At 50.2% G+C, this 22,357-nt stretch overlaps 1 protein-coding gene across 3 annotated transcripts in view; it reads right to left on the bottom strand.

The window, feature by feature from the left end:
• The window catches only part of Afap1 (actin filament associated protein 1), a 135,132-nt gene that overhangs the window by 12,612 nt on the left and 100,163 nt on the right, over nt 1-22,357 (bottom strand). For 2 of the 3 annotated variants that reach the window (XM_029563425.1, XM_008832854.2), the window contains 4 exons: nt 15,885-16,096; nt 13,305-13,450; nt 7,366-7,483; nt 1,161-1,275 (listed from right to left, as the gene is read on the bottom strand). In XM_029563425.1, coding sequence (XP_029419285.1) covers nt 1,161-1,275; nt 7,366-7,483; nt 13,305-13,450; nt 15,885-16,096 — 591 coding nt within the window. Of the gene's footprint in view, nt 1-1,160; nt 1,276-3,845; nt 4,113-7,365; nt 7,484-13,304; nt 13,451-15,884; nt 16,097-22,357 lie in introns of all 3 variants that reach the window. The other variant, XM_029563426.1, reaches the window with a different exon arrangement.

Genomic DNA, 22,357 nt, shown 5'->3' with positions numbered 1-22,357 from the left:
CTGTCAAGAACACAAAGGTTCCAAGCAGCCAAGTGCTCCTGGGCAGTCCCAAGACTCATCCATGTGGTGGCCATGGGAAAAGCCAGCCTCTCTGTCCCCTTCTGCTTCTGACTCTAAAATGGAAACCAAGTCACGTGCAGGCCTGAAACCTTGTCTCTCCTGCACTTGGTAGACGCAGAGGTTCCCAGGTGATGGAAGTGGCTCACACCATAACTAACCTGGCTGCACACCGGAATGCCCAGGTAAGAATCCCAAGTGGCTCTGGCTTGTACTGGCACAGAAGCTTCCCTGTTGAGAATGACCCAGGAGATCTAGAACCTGTGGAGCCACATGCAGCCCCTACACCTGGTTTTCTCTCCATGCCCCCTGTGACTAGCAGAGTCACCTGAAAGAATAAATCCACTGCCTACCTAGCTGGCTGGCTGGTTGCCTAACACAATAAGGGAGGGGTAAACAAACCCAGAGGCAGCAAGTCCAGGCCCGCCTAACTGCAGAAGGAGGAGAGGCACTGAGCTCCTGAGCAAGCTGGTCTCCCTCTGCCTATGGCTTCTCTGCGTGGTCTACACAGCTGGCTCTGAGGTCTGAAGGCCCAGCTCTGTGACGCACCTGCTGAGACCTCAGGGCCTTCTTCTCTGCTTGGGGTTTCTTTCTCACTTCCGTAATGGGGTACTTGGCGCCTATTCTAAAGACATGGCTATGGGAGACCAGAAGGGCGGGAGGAGGGGTGCTTGCTGCAGACTGCCTGGGAGCAGTGAGTCCTCCTGTGCCCCTAAGTGTCTCCAGTGCTTTGTTCCCACGCCTGTCTCTACCCTTCCCATCAAAGCAACCTCAGCAGCAGCTGTCTGCACATCTGACGGATGAAGGGATTGCATTCAGAGCTTGTGTGACTTGTCCGTGGTGTACTGGAGATGCAAACTGAGGTCTCCTGGTCCAAAGTCCTAGGGCCTCATAGCGGAATGCCACACTGACAAGTCAGGCAAGAGTCACAGAGGCTGGGTTCGAGATCCTGGTCAGCGAACAAGGGAGGATGAGGATGCACAGCATCCCACCTCCAAACATACCCCTAAGCCTGGCCTTTGCTGCAGCAATGGCTCAGGCAGACTCAACTCTGCACAGTAACTTGAGCACAGAGCAAGGAACCAGAGGGGAAATAAACTCACTCGGTGCTGTCCGGTTCATGCCGCCTGCAGGTTCCACCCTCTTTTGCTGATTGCCTGGACTCTTCCCCTTTCCAGGAACCCCATTTGATGCTACTGGGGGCTTTTTGCCCTTGAACTGTTGACACAAACAGAGAAGATTAAAAACAACTAAACAAAACCCCTCCCCTTTTCCCTAAAGATATGTCTGTCTTTTAGTCCTTGACTCTTTAAGCAGAACCTAGCATGGTCAGAAGAGAAGGGAAAGGAAAGCAGTTTGGTTTCCAGTCACTGGGCTTCTTTAACACCTCTGTGATGGCTGGAAGGTTCTAGCATTAAGGCAGGGCACCCAGGAATACCAGGCACTCTGCAGTGGAAGGGCTGTGGAAGCTGTTTCTACCAGGGGCTTCAAGTGCTGAAAGAATGTAGCTGAGTGACCGCACACAGGTGTGCAGCAGCGATTGTCGAGAGCCTGAGAGCCCATGGCGCTAGGGATGAGTCACCTTTCCATCAACAGACTTCTTCTAGAAGGGCCTGACTCTGTAATGAAAATCTAGCTCTTAAATGAATAATATGCTAAAAGGATACAAGACCACCTTTCAGTTCGTTGATGGGTCTGAGGAAGGGGGCAATCAACCCGTAATAGACACAGCGCAAACAATATGAGAAATAAGTCTTGACCAACTAGAGGCTTGGACTTCAGGAGTCCCTGTTTCTCTGACTTCTGCAAACCAACAGCTTGTATCTGACAGGTGATTCTGCATGCCACGCAGCCAGCTCACTGCAGAGGGAACCTGACAGACAGGCCCCCTTCCTGTGTCCCACATCTCCTCCTGCTGGGGAATTGTTGGGGCAATGTACACAGATCTGGCTGCGATTCTGCCTCTCACTTAGAAGACGCCAAGCAAGCCACTGGAAACTTTCTTTTAAAAATATTTCATTTATGGAGATTTTTAAAGTTTAAAACCTCATTTAATTTTATGTCTTATAGGGTTTATACTGAGTACGATATTGTATAACTATATTAATTCAACTGTAAACCTAAAAATTTACAGCCAATTTTGAAAGTGGATAACAGTATGCATTGCTCTTGCCGAGGACCCAGGTTCAGTTCCCAACACTCATGTCAGGCAGCTCAAAACTACTTGTAATTCTAGCCTCAGGGGATCTGATGCCATCCTCTGACTTCCACAGGCACCTGTACTCATGTGGACATAGGTTATTAAATAAATAATTTTTAAAAATTTCATTTATTATTTTTATTTTATAAGTATTGCCTGTGTGTGTGTAAGTGAACCGGTATCATGCGATGCCCTTGGAGCTCAGAAGAGGGAGTTGAAGCCCCTGGAACTGGAGTTACATATGGACGGTCGTTAGCCGCCATGTGGGTACTGGGAGTCGAATCCAGGTTCTCTGCAGTTGGTGCTCTTGACCGCTGAGCCATCTCTCCAGCCCTCCTGAAAACATTCTAAACTTCTGTTTGCTCACTTAAAAATGTGACACTGACAGCTGGCGCAGGAGCGCTCAGTGAGGGCACAGTCTTACCACCAACAGGTTCCCCCAAAATGGACGCATGAAAACTGAATGTGGGAAAAGAAAGAATTCAACTTGTGAATGTCTTTACCATTTGAAACAAAAGCTAGAGTGAACAAGAGTAAACAGTCCACACCATGCATCACCTGATTCCCGACTAGCCTGGGGACAAGCCAAATGCACAGGTAGTAATTTAGTAAGTTTCCCAGACACAACTAGTCTATCAGCAAAAGGACAGATACACAGCAGGACACAACAGCCAGGTTTTGGAACAGGTCCTCATGAAAGTAGAAGGGGCCAGTGGTGGGCACACTGGTCATCTGCGGCCCATACCCCTCAGGCTGCTGGAGTCAGAATCTCCAGGGATGACGTCTGAAGGACCATCCTTAACACATCAAGCCTTCTGTGCCAGTCCTGACTAAGCAATGTCCAGAGGTGACAGAGCAGCAAACCACTGCTGTCCAGAGCCGCCGCTCTCCGAAACCTGGGGCCTTGCTGCTACTGCCCCAAGAACGCACACCGAAGGGAGGGAATGTGGACAGCCTGGCCCCTGGCTTTATGTTAGCCAAGTGCTCTTCAATGAGGCACGAAGGGCTCCAGGCAGAGCATACAAAATGCTTAGGTTAAAAATTCACAAAAACACAGTGTTTGCTTTGAGATGATACTGTGTGCTGCAAATAGAGGAGGTGGGCTGAATGAGAGTTCAACTCCAGGGTTATTTGCCACCCAGCATCAGAGCTCTCCTGTCACTGCAAGGTGTGGGACACACTGCATTTTCCCAGAAGCACCTCAGCTGTCTACATGGTGCTGACCTGTTAAAGGTCAGGAAACATCCACTCCCTGGAGTCAATCCTTGCTCATTTATACTCAAGGGGAGAACACTAAAGAAACCTGTTGTTCTAGACTCTTTGGAAACATTTGTAGACTCTCGTCTTTCCACAGTCTTTAACACAATTCACAAAATTCACCGGGGAACTTTACAGGAGCATAAGAAAGTCAGATGTACACAGACAAGCTGGTTGCTGCTTCCAAATGTTTTGTCTATCCCTTGGTGGCCAGCTGTGAATTAGGATGCAGTTGAGGACAGTGTGACACTTTGGTCTAGGCAAGGTGGTAAGGGCACAGTCACCACAGGTCAGCAGGTGATGTCAGGGAGTTTGGGAACACAATCTGTACCTGGGAGTGCAGCCCGAGACACGCCCTCCCAACAGAAGAGGTGTTAGTGACAGACAGGGAGCAGGGTGGGCCACAGGAGGCCGGGGATTTGTAGTGGTTAGAGGACAGCCTGTCGGCGGGCGGCCGAGAAGCCCTCCGGTCAGCAGGAGAGGAACGAGCAAAGATTGTCGGAGACGGCAAGTTATCGTAGAGGCCCGCGTTATCATAAAGCACCTCGTCTGCCAGGCCTCTGCTCCCGCAGCCAGGAAAGCCGTCGTCCACATCCCACTGCAACACACACAGCCTGCTTGTTAGTGACCCAGGGAGAAAATCAAAACAGCAAGATGTTAGCAGCTTCCCAACACACTGCATGCAGGAATCCCCCAGTTACCCATCACACACACACAGACACTCCCACACACACACACACACACACACACACACACACACACACACACATGCAAGACACATCCCCAACACCTATGGCCAATTCCAAAGGGCCCCTTTTACCTTTGGGGTCATAAGGAAGGTTTTTTTTTTTGTTGTTGTTGTTTTGTTTGTTTTAGTTATGGGATCATGATGTTTTTGTCTTATTCTGTTTTTTGAAGTAAAGAATACTGATCTGACATTGCTTGCTTTAGAGAACCAGAGTTCAGAAGTCACCAGATATGGGATGTAAAGGTGACAGGAAGTGAGGACAGGGGAGCTGGGCAGAGCCTGGGGTTCCCTTCCATGCTGTACAGGAAGGCAGTGAAGATCCTGATCAAGAGCTGTTCATGGTACCTGCTGCACTCTGGGCACACTGGTTTGCCTATCTCTGAGTTAGTTTAGCAAGCAGGGGAAACTGAGGCAAAAGCAGCACACATAGCCAGAGAGAGAGCTCATGGCCCCATGCCATGCTGCCACAGAGCCTCAGCCTCCAAGGGGCAGGGTTTGAAGCAATGCCACCCCAGGCTGGTACATGTGGCCCTGTGGCCAGCAAGTTCACTGTCAAGGTCAACATGAGACACATCCCACATTCTAGCATCTGAAAGGAGTACCAGGGCCAAAATAGTCTGCTGAAGAAAGAAACCAAATCCTCACAGAAAACAGAATGTGTCACTCTAATGGGAAACATGGCATTATGTTAGCAGAGAACATGAACAGAAAAGCCAGTACCTCACGGGACACAGGAATTCCAGAGAACAGACACTGAAGTCTAAACACAAGGCCCGGGCCATTAAGCACTGCCAGGTCCATTCAGGCTTTAAAGGTCTTTGTAAATTGCCTTGCATTAAAAAGGAATATTAATTCATATATTCCACTCATTTCACCTGTTTTTCACTTCCCCCCTTGGTGCCCCTCCCCGCCAGACTATAATTACAGCCTTTTGTTCTAAAAACAGGGAAGGTCTGAAATCCCACAGTCAGGGTGTCTTCCTGGGCAAGCACTTCAGCATCTGTTTTTGTGATGCTGGGGACCTATGTGTGACCTAAAAACAATGCAGATCGGCGGGGAGGGAGTACTGCGGTGACAGCCTCGGGTTTATCCCTCCAGATCTGCTACAATGGTCTACGGTCCACTCTCATTTTCCTAAAATACCAAGGATCAAGTCACACAGAAGACGTAGCAAACAGTGACAGGAATGCCACAGAAGTTTCTAGATTAAAAGTCAGTAAGTGCAGACTCCTTCCTTGTTAAGAGCCAGGGGACTGCTGGATGATTATGTATTTCTAAAGGTGAAACACTGCCAACATGCTGATATCTGGTCATAAAGTGTGAATCCTGTGAAACCTGGAAATGAGACCTCCAAAACACAGTCACCTGGTAACAGAGACCTGCAGGCAGGGAACAGGCTGAAGGGGGCAAGCAGAAAAACCTTGAGGGAGATGAACAGGACATACACAAACACACACACACACACACACACACACACAGAATGTTATATCTTAGCTCCTATTGAAGCCAGGTGTGGGCATATAGCATTCCTGTGCAAAGAGCCCTTTATTTCCAGAAGCAGATGGAGCCATAGGTGGCCTGGGCAAGAACCACCCAGTGGACCTGAGCCAGCATGATGTTTGGACTGAGCAAGTGGGTGGGCTGTCATGGCTCCATCAACTCTCTACCTCACCTCAGACTTGCATGTGTGTGTGATGCACATGGAAGGCCTTGTCAGGAAGGCCGGCAGACGGTGTGCGCTATCTTTCCAAACAACAGAAGGCTGCTGAGACCATAGGCTTAGAGGGGCAGCTCACCCTTGCGATGAGTCTGGATGCTGGAGCACAGGAGCAGAACCCAGGCTCTGTGAGGTGCTGGTGGCCTGCACAGATATAGGGAGACCACGAGGCCAGGTCCCACCTTGGAAATGGTAGAGGGACCAGAGAGGACAGAGGCTGGGCCAAGAGCCCTGCTCACAGTGCTCACCACACGCGGTCCCTAGAGCTGGCACGGGTCTGTCCACAGGGCTGTAGGTAAAAGACAGAGGGTGCCGGGAGCTCTTCCGAAGCACAGAGGAGTCTGGCAGGAGTCAGCTCCTAGAATGGGGCTCTACTGAGGAGGCTCTACAGCCAGTGGGAGGGACAGTGGCTCTGCTCACACCTATCCCTGCCTGAGGGAGGGCCAGGCACAGCCCATCGGCCTCCACTCCTTTTCCAACCTCAGATCTGCTCACTCCATTAGACTAGAGGCTACAGAACATGGACACTATCAACTCACTTCTTTTCAACTCCCAGGACAGTCTACCAACCAGAAGACACCCAGCAAGGAAGTCAAGCAGAGGGAAAGAGGGAGGGGAGGAGAAGGAGGAAAGAAGGAGGAAGAGTAGGAAAGGGAGAAGATCAGGGAATGGGGGCAGAGCTGAAAGGAGGGAGAGAGGGAGGGAGGTGAACTTCTGCCTGGTAAGCAGAAAGCACCTGTTCAGGGTCACTAGAGGCCTGTAGCAGACTCTGCCCCACAGGACCTGGGACAGGACTGGTGGCCATGCAGACGTTCTGTTAATGATACAGGAACACTAAATAAGTTAGAACATAAAAACTAAGGCCAGACAGACACTACAGACGTTAGTTTGACACCAATGCAGCCATGAAGTATCTCCAGATTCACACGTGGCTGTGTCTATGCAGCACCGGGCTGGGGGGTGGGGTATGCCATGCCAGTCATAGCAGGAGCCACCCTGAGTGTACAAGACAGTCATTTCACGGCACTGATTCTGTCTGATGGTGGCTGTCACAATTTTATCATATCTGCCATGACTATCCTTACACTGTATTGTTTGGCCCGAGGATCTAACACTCTTTCAGTTCTATTTATTTTATTCATCCTAATTTAATCTCACTGTCTTCTAGTCAGCATCTTGGAGTGTCGAGATGTCAGTAACAATACAGACCAGAGCAGACAAGCCATCTACTGGAATCTTTACATCAGAGGCAAGAGTTTGAAGGAGACATGGCATGATTATCAGTCTTGCCTCATTGAGAATGGAAATCTGGGTGCTCTGGGGCAGAATTATGTAGGCAATGTGTCTTCTAGGAAAACCAGCCATTGGCTCTCGAAGGACACTCACCGAGCCGTTGATGCAGGGGACATCATCGTAATGTAGTGCAGTCCCGCTGGGGTGGGCATAGCCATTGGAAGTGCTCCCCAGGTATGGGCTGGTGGACACTGCACGCCTGTTCATGAAGCTGAGAGAGGACACAGTTAACACCTCCATTAATCAGTAGGACCCCCGTGAACTCTTATGATCGCTCAAAGCTGTCAGGCTCAGAGACAGAAGCCTTAGGACCCCACTCAGACAGGAATGCCACGTGCAGGCATGGGGGCCAGCTCCTCACTCAGAGCAAACAGACCCCAACACAGACAAGGGATGCATGGGCGGGAACACACTGTAGCCCCTGCAGGTGGAGGGGGCTGGGCAGTCACTAACCACTTCTGCCACGGCTGGTGTCTAACAGGCTGTGAGCCAGTTGCATTGTGTGTGGAGATTCTGGTCACCGCCAAAGGCAGGGGATGCATGGCCTACATGGAGCCCGTTCCTAAGCTTGCAAACACTTGCTCAACAAGCACTTTCTGAGTTCTGGGAGTCCCACAGAGTTAGCACCTAAGCACAATGCATCTTCAACTGCTCCTTGACCTGAGGGCCCTGTTGGTAGCTGGGGGGACCCTTCAGAAACCCAGAACACTGATATAAGAGACACATATTTGTATGTACTTGTTCTTCTTCCTAGCCAGAGCCCCTAATGATAACAGAGGGCATCAAGCCCACCTCTGCCCATCATACTGAGCCGCTTCCCCCTGAGATGCTTAACAAGATGCTTCTAGAAAGTGTGAAGGATGGAGGCGATGCTCAGGGAAGCTCATCAGAGGCTGGAAGTTTCAGCCCCAAGAGGACACCATGGAAGAGCTTCTGGATTGGAGAGGCCAGGAAGGCAGTTTGCCCAGGGAAGGTGTGCACCCAGGGAGGGTGTGCATCCAGGCAAGGTGTGCACCCAGAAAGGGTGTACATCCAAGGAAAGTGTGCACCTAGGGAGGGTGTGCACCCAGGAAGGCAGTTCACCCAGGGAAGGTGTGCATTCAAGGAAAGTGTGCACCTAGGGAGGTTGTTTACCCAGGGAGGGTGTGCAGCCAGGCAAGGTGTGCACACAGGGAGGGTATGCACACAGGGAAGGTGTACATCCAGGAAGACTGTGCACTCAGGGAGGATGTGAACCCAGGGAGGGTGTGCAGCCAGGCAAAGTGTGTATCCAGGGGAGGTGAGCACACAGGGGAGGTGAGCACACAGGGGAGGTGTGCACACAGGGAGGGTGAGCACACAGGGGAGGTGAGCACACAGGGAGGGTGAGCACACAGGGGAGGTGTGCACACAGGGGGGGTGAGCACACAGGGAGGTGAGCACACAGGGGAGGGTGAGCACACAGGGAGGGTGAGCACACAGGGGAGGTGTGCACACAGGGAGGTGAGCACACAGGGGAGGTGAGCACACAGGGAGGGTGAGCACACGGGGAGGGTGAGCACACGGGGAGGGTGAGCACACGGGGAGGGTGAGCACACAGGGGAGGTGAGCACACAGGGGAGGTGTGCACACAGGGAGGGTGAGCACACAGGGGGGGTGAGCACACGGGGGAGGTGTGCACACAGGGAGGGTGAGCACACAGGGAGGTGAGCACACAGGGGAGGGTGAGCACACAGGGAGGTGAGCACACAGGGGAGGTGTGCACACAGGGGAGGTGTGCACACAGGGAGGGTGAGCCCTGAGGAGCTGCAGACGGAAGTAGCTCTATGGCAGCTCCCCAAGGCTTTGCTCACTGGCCTGAAAACTCAAGTGCACTGCTGCCCCCTGCTGGGAGAAGATAGCAAGCAGGGCCATATATCTTTCCTCATAATTTAACTGTTGTTCTCTGCTTAAACTACATCAAAGTGCAGTAAAATTAAGTTCATAAGAAGAGGAACTATAAAAAGGAAAGACACACTAGCCATTTAGGCGTTCTGCAATGATAAAATGCTTGTATGCTACAGCCCACTGAAGGCTTTGACTAAAGGCAGTGGTTGAGGGCTGCATGTTTTGTGAGGGAGATGCTGCACACCAGGCTCTGCACACGTGTGTGCACAGGTCTCTCCCCTCTGTGCAGCAGGGACCTCATACTCAGTTTGCTGCGTCAGCGTCTGGCAGTGTACCCAGTGCTCACACTGAGCACAGATGTCAGGAAGGAGGCAGAGACAGAGCACAGGCTCCTGCTGGGCATGCTTCTGCTTCCTCTAATGGAGACTGGCAGAATTCAGTGCGGCACTTAGAGGTCAAAGACACAGCCCGTCCTCATCGACAGAGGCCTTTTCCACTGGCCAGTGCACCCCCAAATTTAGAGAGAGCAGCACAAGCCAGTGAGAATTCCTGGGGCCCAGAGGAGCGTGTGGGGACAAGTGCGGGGTCTCCGTCTCCCTCCACTGTTCTTTCCACGGTGGTGTCGGCTGAGCGTGGAAATGGAAACGAGGTTAACTACAGCATAAGAACATCACAGAAGGGAAAAAAAATAATGCTGCAAGAAACTGCAGGGGCACAGCAAGGGCGACTGGGGTGGCTTCCTCCTGCTGTCCCTCTGTCAGACAGAAGAGTCATCGCCACCACATTCTAGTGGGTCTGCAGCGGGAGACACTAGGATAAAGGCCCAGGAGAAAACTCTAGGGCACCATCCTGGTCTGCATTCTGTGTCTTAGGCCGTGTGTCAGTGCCTGCCACCACCCTACACACACCACATTCACGGTGAGAATCCCACTAGTGTTTTCTTCATCTACTGTCCTGTCTTCAGAACACATTAGAATACTAACCCTTTGGGTAGACACACCACTGATGATTCTCATAATAACTTGGAAAAGATTCATCAGATGGCTGCCAAGTTATAAAAAAGCAGAAAATAATTAACTTAATCCTAGAATATTTATCGAACTGGCAAGCTACCATGTTGTCAAGGCTGTTCCTCTGTTAAATCTCATCTCTGTTTTTTATGGGAATGCTTGGCTAGACAAATAAAAAATGAAAATTAACGTTATTGTTAACTGACATTCTCTAAAAAGATTTTAATGAGGTAGAAAAGAGTATTACGGCCGTTAGTTTATGATACGCATCTTTTTAATGGAGTTTTTGATATGGCAATCTGCATTCCTTTCTCCAAGATGTGGCCACCCCACTGTTTGGTTTAGATGAGACTTCTCATTCATAAGGTCAAAGCTAAGCTGTGCTCTGAGGAGAACATTTTTATTTGGATCTCTCCCGAATGTGGTGATCCAATTGCTGGCTACAGCCAAAGTTCCTATGCCCTTAGGAGGGATTTGCTCAAGTTTTAGTAACTTCCACAAAAGCACAGCTAGCTGTTAAGCATCACAGAACGAGATTCCCTGATACTGGGCAGTACCTCGTGTTTAAGGGATCCACTGCAATTTACCTACATGTTGCTGACTATAGTGTCATTAATCAATGGCCATAAAGCCCAGCTAAGTATTCCATCCCCCTTAATTTTCACAAATAAGAGTGGTGGTGGGGATGGCTGGTACCCTGGACAGCTTCTGTATGGCTGGGGATGTCGTAGCAATTCACCCCTCCAGTCAGATCAGGCCTGGTGCTGCATTCCTGACACTTGCCAAAGTTGCCTTCACTTTGAGAAAACTTCGTTTACTCCAAAATGTGCTGGACCAGCACTGAACAAGTGGTACCTCTTCAATACCGCCCCAGGGAACAGTACTCAGTCCTCACATAAACACCACCGGTGGGGGTACTGAGACTGGGGTGCTCTGTTTGTTTGGTTTTGGTGGGCAGAGTCTTGCTACATAGCAAGCTAGCTTTGAACTCGCAGCCTCCGGCCTCTGCCTCCTGAGTGCCGGGTTTACAGCTGGGATCACAGCATGCCGCCATACCCTATTTCCAGAGGGCTGATAGTAACAGGCAGTTAACAGCCAGGATGTGAAGCTTACCTTTATGCTCAAAAGCCTCTGTGTCCTAGGAGCACCCCGTCTATGACAGGCGACGGTCATCACCATCACTTACCAATGATCTAATTACATCACTGGTTTCCTTTTGATCCTCCACCCTCAGCCCCAAATCCACACTGTCTGAGGATGGGGGAGACACATGCAGGAGCCAAGGGAGAAATGGGTTTGCAGCCAGAAGGGACCCCAGTCACTGCCTAATCTATTTCCTTCTGAGAAAAGAGAGGTGCTGCCACTGTGAATGGCTCATCTAGGTTCTTCTGATTGGCAAACACAGTCATGGGCCAAGGGACATTTTAGTCAATGACAAACCATGTGCATGATGGTACATGAACTAGCAACAAAGTGTTCTTGTGGCAGAGAAAACCTGCAGCACCACAGAGCACTGATTTCTCACGGTCTGCAGGGGTGCACGTGCAAAGCCAGCCACCGTGCAACAGGCTGTAGGGCTCTCTGTGCCAACACGGAGGCCACAGACAGACGCTGCCCTGGAGATGGGCCTCAGCCTGCCCACAATGCCACTGTGCACATCAGAACAGCCCCACTCCTTGATTCTGCAAATTCCCCATCAGAAGGGGCCCTGTGTACTGCGGAGCCATTGCACTCACAGTACAGGAACAGACATCAAAGCCACATGCTGAGTGAGGCACCCTGTGCTGGTCCAGACCTTACTAACTACTTTCCTATGGTGACAGGGGCAATAGGTTCCTTTCTAAGAACATGTCTGCAGGGCTGGAAATCTACACATGATAGTCTCTCAGTCTCTCTCAGTCTCTCTCTCTCTCTCTCTCTCTCTCTCTCTCTCTCAATCCTTTCCCTCCTTCCCTCCTTCCCTCCCTCCCTTCCCTCTCTCTGTCCCTTCCTTCCTTTCTGACTGGGTCCCATGTATTTCAGGCTGGCCTTGAACTCTCTATGAACCCAAGGACGACCTTGAACTTCTAATCTTCCTGCCACCACCTCCTAAATGTTTAGATTGCAAGTGTGTTCATCACATTCAGTTGATGTGGTGCTAAGGATTGAAAGTCAGGGCTTTGGACATGCCAGGCAGTCCATCAACTTAGCTACAGCCCTAGCCTATTGATTATATTTTTGAGGTAAAAATAAGAAAGTTTGTAAAGGCACCTAGTCCACTGGCAATCTACTGACTGGGGAAGGGCGGGGGGGTCTTCAATGTACCCACCATGTGGCTTTACACTGATGGGCCTCATGGGGCTCCCACCATGGCACTCAGTACAGTAGAGAGACTGGGGTTCTGTTCGCTCAAGGCCATCCCAAAAGAAGCCTGCATTCCCTTACTACCGCTGTGTATGTGAGTGGGGGTGGGGATCGCACACAAGGAGCACAGAGTGGCCTGTCCACCCACCACCGCCTGTGTGACACGGTTCAGGTGTAAAAATGACGACAGGAAAACACATCTCAGGCATCTGAAAAGAGCTTTGGCCTTGCAGATGCCTGACAGGGCGCTGGATGTCCGCAAGGTCTGTGGAGTACAAACGACCTGCTCTGCCAACCCCTTGTTACCATCGTGTTAAGGAAGCATTCTTTGTTCAAAAGAATGGTTTTGTACAGACTAGCATTACTTATCATAATTTAACTTTAAATACCGCAATGACCGCTATAAAATTTTTGTCCTCATTACAGCAGTATCTCTGCTGCCTAGAACTGTTCTTGTCTTACAGGGGCTGGTAAGCTGCAGCCCAGAGGACCACTGCCTGTGGGTGTAAGCAGTTTTATTGGAACATAGCCATGCTCACTTCTGTACTGCTTCTGGCTGCCTTGGCAGAGCTGAGCGGTTATACCAGGAACAGACTGGTGCCAGGCCTACTCTAACAGAAACCCCAGAGGGCTGAAATGGCAAACACCGCTCAGAAAACTTAGGTCTAACACCCTGTCAAAGGGAAAGTCTGCAGGTCTGTGTGCCGCAGGTCTGCGTGCCGCAGGTCTGTGTGCTCACTGACACCTGTGGACAAACCACGGAGGCAAGGCGCCACTCAGGTGCAGGGCCTTCCACAGGGCCACGAGTCTTACCAGAAGGTCTGCTTGGCCGTCTGGATGACATTTGCTGACATTTCCACATCTATGTAGTCATAGTGCAAGGCTCCTGGGTCTGTCGATGACCCCGTCTCAGCCAGTAAGATGCCAATCCACCTGCCCATGTCTTCAGAAGATGCCGCCTGCCATAGAGAAGAAGGTGTAATTCATTCAAATAAAGACACAGATGACACCAAGGAAAACGGGACTTCTGGCCCTGAGGCCCAGTGTGAACTCAAGGCCAGGCCCCTCTCTCAGACCCAAGCCTGACAGGCCAGAGAGTGATACCATTTCACCGGGCTCCTGCTTAGGGTGCCCACAAGAATTGGGTTAAGAAAGAGCAGGCAGGGCCCAGAGGAAGAGCCTTCTATATCACACACCAGTCTGTGCCCTCAGGAAGTGTCAGCAGCACAAACTGGATAGAGAGGCAGGGAGGCTTAACGGCTGAGTGCAATACAGGCACTGTGCATCCGGCTCGAGGGCCTTGTGTGTCTGGTGCAAGGGCCCTGCTGGGATAACTGGGGATGTTGGCCTAAGACCCAAAGCACAGCATAAGAATGATGTCAAGGCTAACTTCCACCTATGGTCATTATACGGAAGTTCTAGCAAGGCAACATCCTTGGTTTGGGTTTTTTTTTTTTTTTTCAAACAGCTGAATTATTTAGGGATAAAGCAAAAATATGTGCAAAAGCATGTGGAAAGCTGGGGGAGCTGGGGGTCAGGAAACACCAAAGGCGAAGGACATATGGGCTTTACTTGTACTGGTCCTGCAATTTTTCTACAATTCCAAAATGATCTCTAGATAAAAGTTAAAAATAGCTGGGAGGGAGCACAGAGGACAGCCTTCACACTGGCTCACTGAAGCATGTTACCAGCTAAGGCAGGGCTTTGTTCTTATCCGGGGAGGTTGTGGGTCTCTCTGTGGGTGTGCCTGTTTTTTTTTCTTGGTGGTACTAGGGATTGAACCCAGGGCCTTGCTAGGAAAGTGAGCTATATCCCCAGTCCTGTGTGTGTATGAGTGAAACAGTTGATAATGTGGGATGAAGTTAAACTGTAAACTCTTACTGCATTCAGGAGCACGAGCCCATTTCTCACCACACCAAAGGAATGAGACCCTGCTAGGGCTGAGAATATTCTAGAAGGTTGGGGCACTTGCTACTCTACAAGGACTTAATCGGCACTAAGCACTCCTACACAGGTGACTTCTACCCACCCCACCCTGGGCTCCTCTCTGTGTGGACACACAGCCCAACTTTTCATCCTCCTCAACAACCAGTTGTCAACTGCTGTGGAGACCTGCAACTGACACCACAGGGGCAGGACCCGCTAAGATTCCACATGTGGTATCCACGCAACAGTGCTCAGACCACACTAAGGTTTACAAAGGTCACATATTGTAACCTTGTGCTGATTTTTATAGGCGGTTAAGAAGTTAGGAGATGAAAACAGACCTGACTGCTGTCAGGGTCTGCTGAGAACCAAGGCTAGACACAGCTACCCTGCTCAGGACTAAGCTAGGCTTCCTGAGGCAGAGTGCAGCCACCAGGGGGCACAGTTGTCCTCCTGGGCCCAGAGACTAGGGGGCCAGTGAGCCCTCTAGGAAGAACATAGAGTTCCCAACAGAACAAAAAGCTACTATGGAAACGATTCCTGAAATAAATACCCACTTGGTAAGTTCAAGGTCTTGTCGACTGCTTGAGTGGACACCTTGACCCCAGTCACGGCCCTGTACCTCAGCCGTTTAGGATCTAGCTCTGCATCTGACTGACTGAACCTGTACATCAGACCACTGCTCTGGGTCGATCACAGCCTCACTTCTGTTAACTACAAGGCAGGATGTGTACCCTGAAAATTAAGCATCTATGAATATAGTGTGTGTGTCTTTGTCTGTATCCTAATCATAATAATAATAAAAGAGGAAAGGAAACCAGGGAAAAGAAGTCTGAATTAGACCGAGTGTGGTAGCACACATCTTTAATCCCAGCACTCAGGAGGCAGACGCAGATGGATCCCTGTGAGTAAGGCTAGTCTGGTCTACATAGAGAGTTCTGGGCCAACTGGGGCTACAGGGAGATGGTCTTAAAAAGAAAACAATAACAACAACAAAAAGTCTGAATTAATAGGCTCCTGGTAACATGGCTCATTGACCCTGCTGTGGGGTGTCAGGGGCCCCAAAAGGGTCTGTTCCTTCAGAAAGTAGGTGGAAAGGGCTTTCCAAAGGACAGTCTGAAGGAAACAGCCCCCACCATCCATAGGTGGTCAGAAGAGAAGTTGTAGTGGAAGTTATTTAATAAGCTATTTCCTGAGCACTTTGCAAAAGCATTTCACTATTTGGAGCTGGGTGCTTAAGTCTGGCAAATAAACTTGATGTTCAGGACTTGGCAAAAACTGGCACTGGGCTCTTCGTGTTATCCCGGACTCTCAGAAAGAGAAACTGAGAAGGCAAAGCCAAGTGAGGAAAAGGGGCAGGATCTAAACCAGGCCGTGCAGTGAGTCTGAGGAATTCTGTGGAGGACTCAGAATATGGCCAAACCTCGGGCATACCTCTGTGGACAGCGGAACCAGGGAATCCCATACCTCTAGCACAGCCACTTCCTGTCCATTGCGAAGCAGCCGGAAAGTCAATGGGTGCTTAGAATCCAATCCTGGAATCACCTCGCAGCCACGGAGAGGGATGGAGACGATGTGGGTCTTCAGGTCAGCCCTGTCCTTGTGGAGGATAAGCTTGCTGTCCTTCACTCTGCACCAGCGTTCCCGCCAGCGGCTGTTGGAGAGCACGTTCAGGTAGCCTGTGAGGAGATGATGCCATCGCTCAGCCTCTGAGGAAGCTAAAGGAGTCCAGACCCTGGTCTGTGGTCTCATTACAGACAGGGAAGAGCCAGGCATGAAACGCACGCGCACACCCCAGGCTTAAACTACAAATTCACAGAAAGGAGAAGAGCCATGTGGACAATGTAACTTGATTTCAACAAGACTTGGAGGCTTTTCACAGGGCCAAAGGCCCTGTTTCACTGTGTAAGAACCAGTTCCATGGCTGGAGAGATGGCTCAGTTGTTAAGAGCACTTGCTGCTTGCAGAGAACCTGGGTTCAGTTCCCAGCACCCACATGGCAGCTCATAATTGTCTATAATTCCAGTTCCTGGAAATTCAACACTCTCTCCGGCCTCCACATGGTGCACTTACATACATGCAGGCAAAACACTAACATAAGATAAAATGAACCAGATGCATGGTGTTTACTTGGGAAACTGGAAACTGCTTTGATACTATGACAGTGGTGTGGGACGGCTAGAGGAAAACAGGGACTGACAGCTGTCTTCACGAAATGGAAGGAAAATTGCATGCAAAAGGATTTAGTTGCAAATGTTGTGAGTAGAGCGAGAGCCACAGAAAGACAGAGAAGTAAAAGAATCTGAAAATGAAAACCCTCCAGCAGGAGGGAGGCCTGGGGAGCCATGAGTTCCCCAGGGCTGGAAGTGTTCCAGCAAGTGAGGGAAGGCCACTGGTATGAGCACCCCACCCTCAGGCCGGAGGCGTCCTGTGGTCTCTACATTCCATCCCAGCATGCTGACGCGAGGGTTCTGACTTGGGAGGCTCCCCGGATGAAACCTAAACGTCTGGTCTGTGTGGTGGTGCTGGGCCCTCTGGCACCACACAGTATCTTTCGCCTGTCACAGAGGTGGATTGCCAAATGGGATGGAATTACAGGGGGAATTGTTCCTGTTTGATTGAACGGGAAAAATCCTCAAGGAAAACGACAGTGTTGAGCCATCACAAACACAAGCACATCTTTCTAGAAATTCTAAGGCAGAAGATGAAGGTTCCATGGCAGCTGGGGGAACTGTGGTGGTTACAGCTGCTATGGCCTCTGGACATTCCATGCTGCAGACACAGACCCACAGAGATCAGAATGGGGATTAGACATACACACACACACACATACACACATACACACATACACACACATGCACATGCATGCACACACAGATATGCATACATGTACATACACATGCATGCACACATACACACATATGCATACACATATACACACATACACATGCATGCACACATACATACACGTACATACACATGCATGCATACACACATACATATACACACACATATGCATGCATACACATGTATGCACACACATACACACAAGCATGCACACATACACACATACACACATATGCATATACACACGCATATGCATGCATACACATGCAAGCATACACATACTCTTACACACATGCATGCACACACATATACACACATACATATACACATACACGCATACATATTCATGCACACATACACACATGCACACACACATACATGCACACACATGCACACATGCACATACAACGCATGCACACACACATACACATGCATGCACGCATGCATACATACACATGCATGCACACATACACACATGCACATGCACGCGCACACGCATGCATGCACATGCATGCAAACATACACACATGCGCACATGCACACACATACACACATACACGTGTGCACATATACACATGCATGCACACACATGCATGCACACACGCATACACATACACACGCATACACAAATACACATGCATACACACATACATATGCACATACATACACACACATGCATACACACATACATATGCATACACATGCACATACACACATACACATCTATACACATGCACATATGTATACACACATGCATGCACACATGCACACACACATACGTGCACACATACACATACACACATTACACACACATGCACACGTACACACACACCTACACATATATACACACATACACACACATGCGCACACACTGAATACCCAGAATGAATCTTTCTATCTCACTGATCAATATCTTCAGGACATTTGCTCAACAAAAGGCACCAATGAAAAGTTTACGTTCTCACTTGGCTAAAGGTCATCTGTAGCCACACCCCCTGGGGAAAGTGTGCCTCCTGCTAACAGAAACTGCCATTGGGGGTCACAGAGACACAGCCTCTGGCTCCAGTGCAGGGGTCTCCCCTCCTTGTGTTCAGGCAGCAACTTAAACTTATTCTCAGCACACACTGTATACGCAGGGGACAGCGATCTGGGAAAGAGCCTCAGAGAGCTAGTCTTCGCGAGGACTCACCTGCAGACATGGGGAGCCCTCCCTGAGGCCATGGACACAGATGTCCTGATGCCCACATGGAAATACAGGGGCAAATAAGGACGATTACTCCAAATACACCTGTGGGCCCCACCTCGTTCTCATACTGTCAATAATCTTGGTAAATGATAGTTTGGTTTTTGAGTCAGGGTCTCCGTGTCCCCAGCTGGCCTGGAACTCACAGAGTTCTGCCTGCCTCTGCCTCCCGAGCACTGGGATTAAAGGCATACACCACCATGCCCAGCTGCTAGTTCTTTGAACTAAAAAAAAAAAAAAAAAAAAAAAAAAAAAAAAAAAAAAAAGCTTAATGTATATTTATTTAATGTAAAGATGATGCAGTTCTGATACATTATTATTTGAAAAGAAAACAGAAAACCTTCTTTAAAATGCAGCCAACTAAACTTCTTACAGTCACTAGAACTGTTTGCTGTCCGTGCTTTGACAACATGCACAGCAATCAGTCGTGCTGAAAGCCAAACACTGGTCTTCCACGAGTGAATGTTGCCTGTGCCGATGGGTCCTAAGTGAGCATGAGTCCACAAACAGGATGGCAGGAATCCCCCCAAGAAACTTGCTATACTGTGTGTGCAAGGCTCACATACAAAAATCACTGTTAAAGCACAACCCAGGCTGGAAGCGGTGGCACATGCCTGTGACCCCAGCATGCAGCAGGGAGCAGGAAGGGATCATGAATTCCTGGCCAACCTGGGCTACATAGCAAGACTCTACCTCAATAAAACAAAACAAAAGCACTAACCAATGTGGTGGCATGTGCCTCAGGTAGTGGACAAAATAGAAGGTCATACTTTAAAAAAAGTAAAAGAACAAACCCAACACTAAACTCCAGGGCTTCACAGGCTTCGTGGAGCTGCTGGAAGAGACAGGACACATCCTCTGCAGGTCCACAGGGCCGGCAGCCGACGGAGTGGGTGGTATAATGACCACATGGCAGGTAGCCCCAGTCACCAGGCCAGACGGATAGCCCTGGACAGCAGGTTAGAAGGATATCCTTGGACACTAGGCTAGAGGGATATCCCTGGATACCAGCCCCAGACACCAGGCCAGATGGATAGCCCTGGACAGCAGACCGGATGGGCCTGGCCTTCTTGCAGAAGGTATCAGGGAATTTTGATCAGGTCAGGGCACTAAGAAATTAAATGTCTGCCTGAGAGTTTAGCGACAGGACTCCTGAATTCTCCGTGACTCCAATTTAGGGCCTGTTGCATGAACTGCGTCCCCACGTGGACAGTCCTGCAGGGCAGGGCCAACACAGGCACTGGAGACTGCCCACCAGCCAAATGAAGATCATGGAATCTGGCACTGTTTTCTCCTCAGACAGAATCTGGCCCATGGTCACCAGATGCTATGAATTTCCTGACATTTCAGCCACAGAAGAATGATTACATGGGACAGAGCCTCACTTAATTTAGAACATGACCTCACAGAGAGTGCCGCATTTTAACACATTCTTGGGATTTAAGTTTCAGAGAGAGAGAGAGAGAGAGACAGACAGACAGACAGACAGACAGACAGACAGACAGACAGAGACCCTAACAGGCCTGCTTCCATGAACATCAAGTTCTCAGGTAATGTACCCCCATGTCCATGTAATAACACAGACCTCGGTATCCCACTTTCTCAAAACGGGGGACCCCAAGCTCCCAGTTTCTAGGAAGGGAACGTAGGAACAGGAGAAGCCAGACAGGGAAATGGCACCCAAGGGAGGGATACGGAGTCAAATGGTGGGTCCCTGGACTCTCAGTGTCCTCTCAACCCAACACCCCTGCCTGAGTGATGAAATCAGTCAGATCCTCTAACTAGAGCAGAGATCTGCCACTAGGGGGTTGCCAGAGTGCAGCCAGGACCAGAAGGCCAGGACCCTGGGCTAGAGGCAGAGGCTGAGGGCCTCCTTACAAATCCCACTTACATCATGGCATGATGCCATGCATCTTAAAAATCAGATGATTTCAGTTCAATGTTTTTATATTCTTTCTGTTCAAAATTACAAAGAAAGAATGGAAAGAATAAATGTGGTTTCACGAGAACTATAAAATTAACTTTACAGGCCTAATGCTACTAATCCACAGGAATGAGTGTGGGAATGAGGCCTAACCTTCCGCAGTCAGCCATCTGGGCGTCCGGTGAGGACCAGGTGGCTCTTGAGTTCAGGCGGCCAAGGGGCAGATGGTGTGGGCTTTCAGAGGTGGGGCCACACTTTCCTCGTCTCTCCTCTGTGTGGAGGGGCAAGCAGCAGGTCCGTCTGAGCCCTCTGGGCTGTGGGACTCTAGAGAGCCACTCTACCACATGCTTCTGCTCCTTGCATTGGTGATTATCTCAGGTACTGAGAGCACGTGGGCAGCACGTGGCTGTGCCGAATGTCCAATGACTATGAGAGTAGGCCCAGTGTTGCCACCGCCAGCACTACCTTCCCTCTAACTTTAAAATGTGATGTCCACCAGGCCAGAGCTGAGGGCCTTGAAGGTAGACCCCCACTGGTTCCTGAGTGTGAATAGAGACACCCCCCCTGGTTCCTGAGTGTGAATGCAGATGCCCCCACAGGCTTCCCATCTGGTTTATCTGTGGGTGACCATGGAGCGAGGTGTGAAGTCTAACTTCCCTACTGTCCACTAAAAGCCCACTGCTGGCAGAGTCACGAGAGCACGGCACACTAGTGCTGGCAAAGACCCTGCAGGTATAGCGCAGGCCCTTCAGACTCATCTGGGGCTACAGACCCTAGCCAGCCCCTCCTCGTACCTTGAGCCTTTCCTTTGTCTGTTTCCCACATTCCCTGGCAGGGCTGGTGTGCTGTGGTGTTTACTTTGAAGTATGTCAAGTGACTGAACAGACAACAGTGATAGTGACACACTCAATAGAAGCACATCAAAGTAATCCCAGGACTTTACAAGCACAGAGAAGAGCAGAAGACAGACACCTTTTCATTAGAAATCTTGGTGCATCTCTTGGGCACGTTATCTAGAGGGGGCCCTGCTAACCACACCACTCAATGGGCCTCACAGGAGGAGTGAGAGGTGGCACCCTCACTGCAGGACCCTTGCTCCCCAACACATGAAAAAGTCCCCCACGAGGCCACAGAACCCCATTCATCATGACCACACTACACTGCAGACGGGCACTGAGCTCAGCTCCATGGCTCCAGGGAGTCTTTTCTGCCTACTCAGCTGCTCTGCCCTTCCGGCCCATCAGCTCGGCACTGTCTGTCCTCCCTGGAGTAGACAGCGGCAGCTGCAGAGGCTCCACTGGGCAGGCTGGTCCCTTGGGTGTGATCCAGCTCCCTTCCTCTGCCTGAAGCCCTGCAGCTGCACCAAAGGACTGAGAACGGTCATTGTTCCCTGTCCCCCCAGAGACGCTGCCCCTTGCCCACGGTCTGGTGAAGAGCTGGATGACAGGGGACGCCCTCTGGGCGGAGGCCAGAGCTGTGCCGAACACCGATGGCAATCTGTGTGTGCAGCTGAGGCCGCAGGAACACTTCTGCTCCCAAGGTCTGTGCTTGCCAGCTTAGAGCTGCACCACCATGTGTCGGCAACGACACCAGCAGAGCAGCTTATGGGAAGGCTGGGTGCGTGCTACTTTTCATAAGGAAGTGTGGAAAAGGGCGTAGGGAATAGGCCAATTGGGTCGGGGGCCGACTCTGCCTTCAACAAGCCATGCAACTCAGAGCAAGGCCTGCCCCTCTCTGTGTACCAGTCTCCTTTATAAGCAGAAGCTTAGACTGCAGTCTTGAACTGCCTTCCACATTAGTGTGCAACTGTTTTTCCTGAATGAATTTGTTTCCCCCATGGACCGAGAGTATTTTGAACAACAAAAGCAAAACTCACTTTAAAAACTGCTGTCAGGTTAAATGGCCAGGAGACAAGGCTGTGCTGTG

Source organism: Nannospalax galili, unplaced genomic scaffold (assembly GCF_000622305.1).
Source record: "Nannospalax galili isolate Female #2095 unplaced genomic scaffold, S.galili_v1.0 scaffold436, whole genome shotgun sequence".
NCBI classification, from domain to species: Eukaryota; Metazoa; Chordata; class Mammalia; order Rodentia; family Spalacidae; genus Nannospalax; species Nannospalax galili.
Note: the sequence above shows the minus strand (reverse complement) of the source record. Positions and strands in the feature narration are given on the sequence as shown.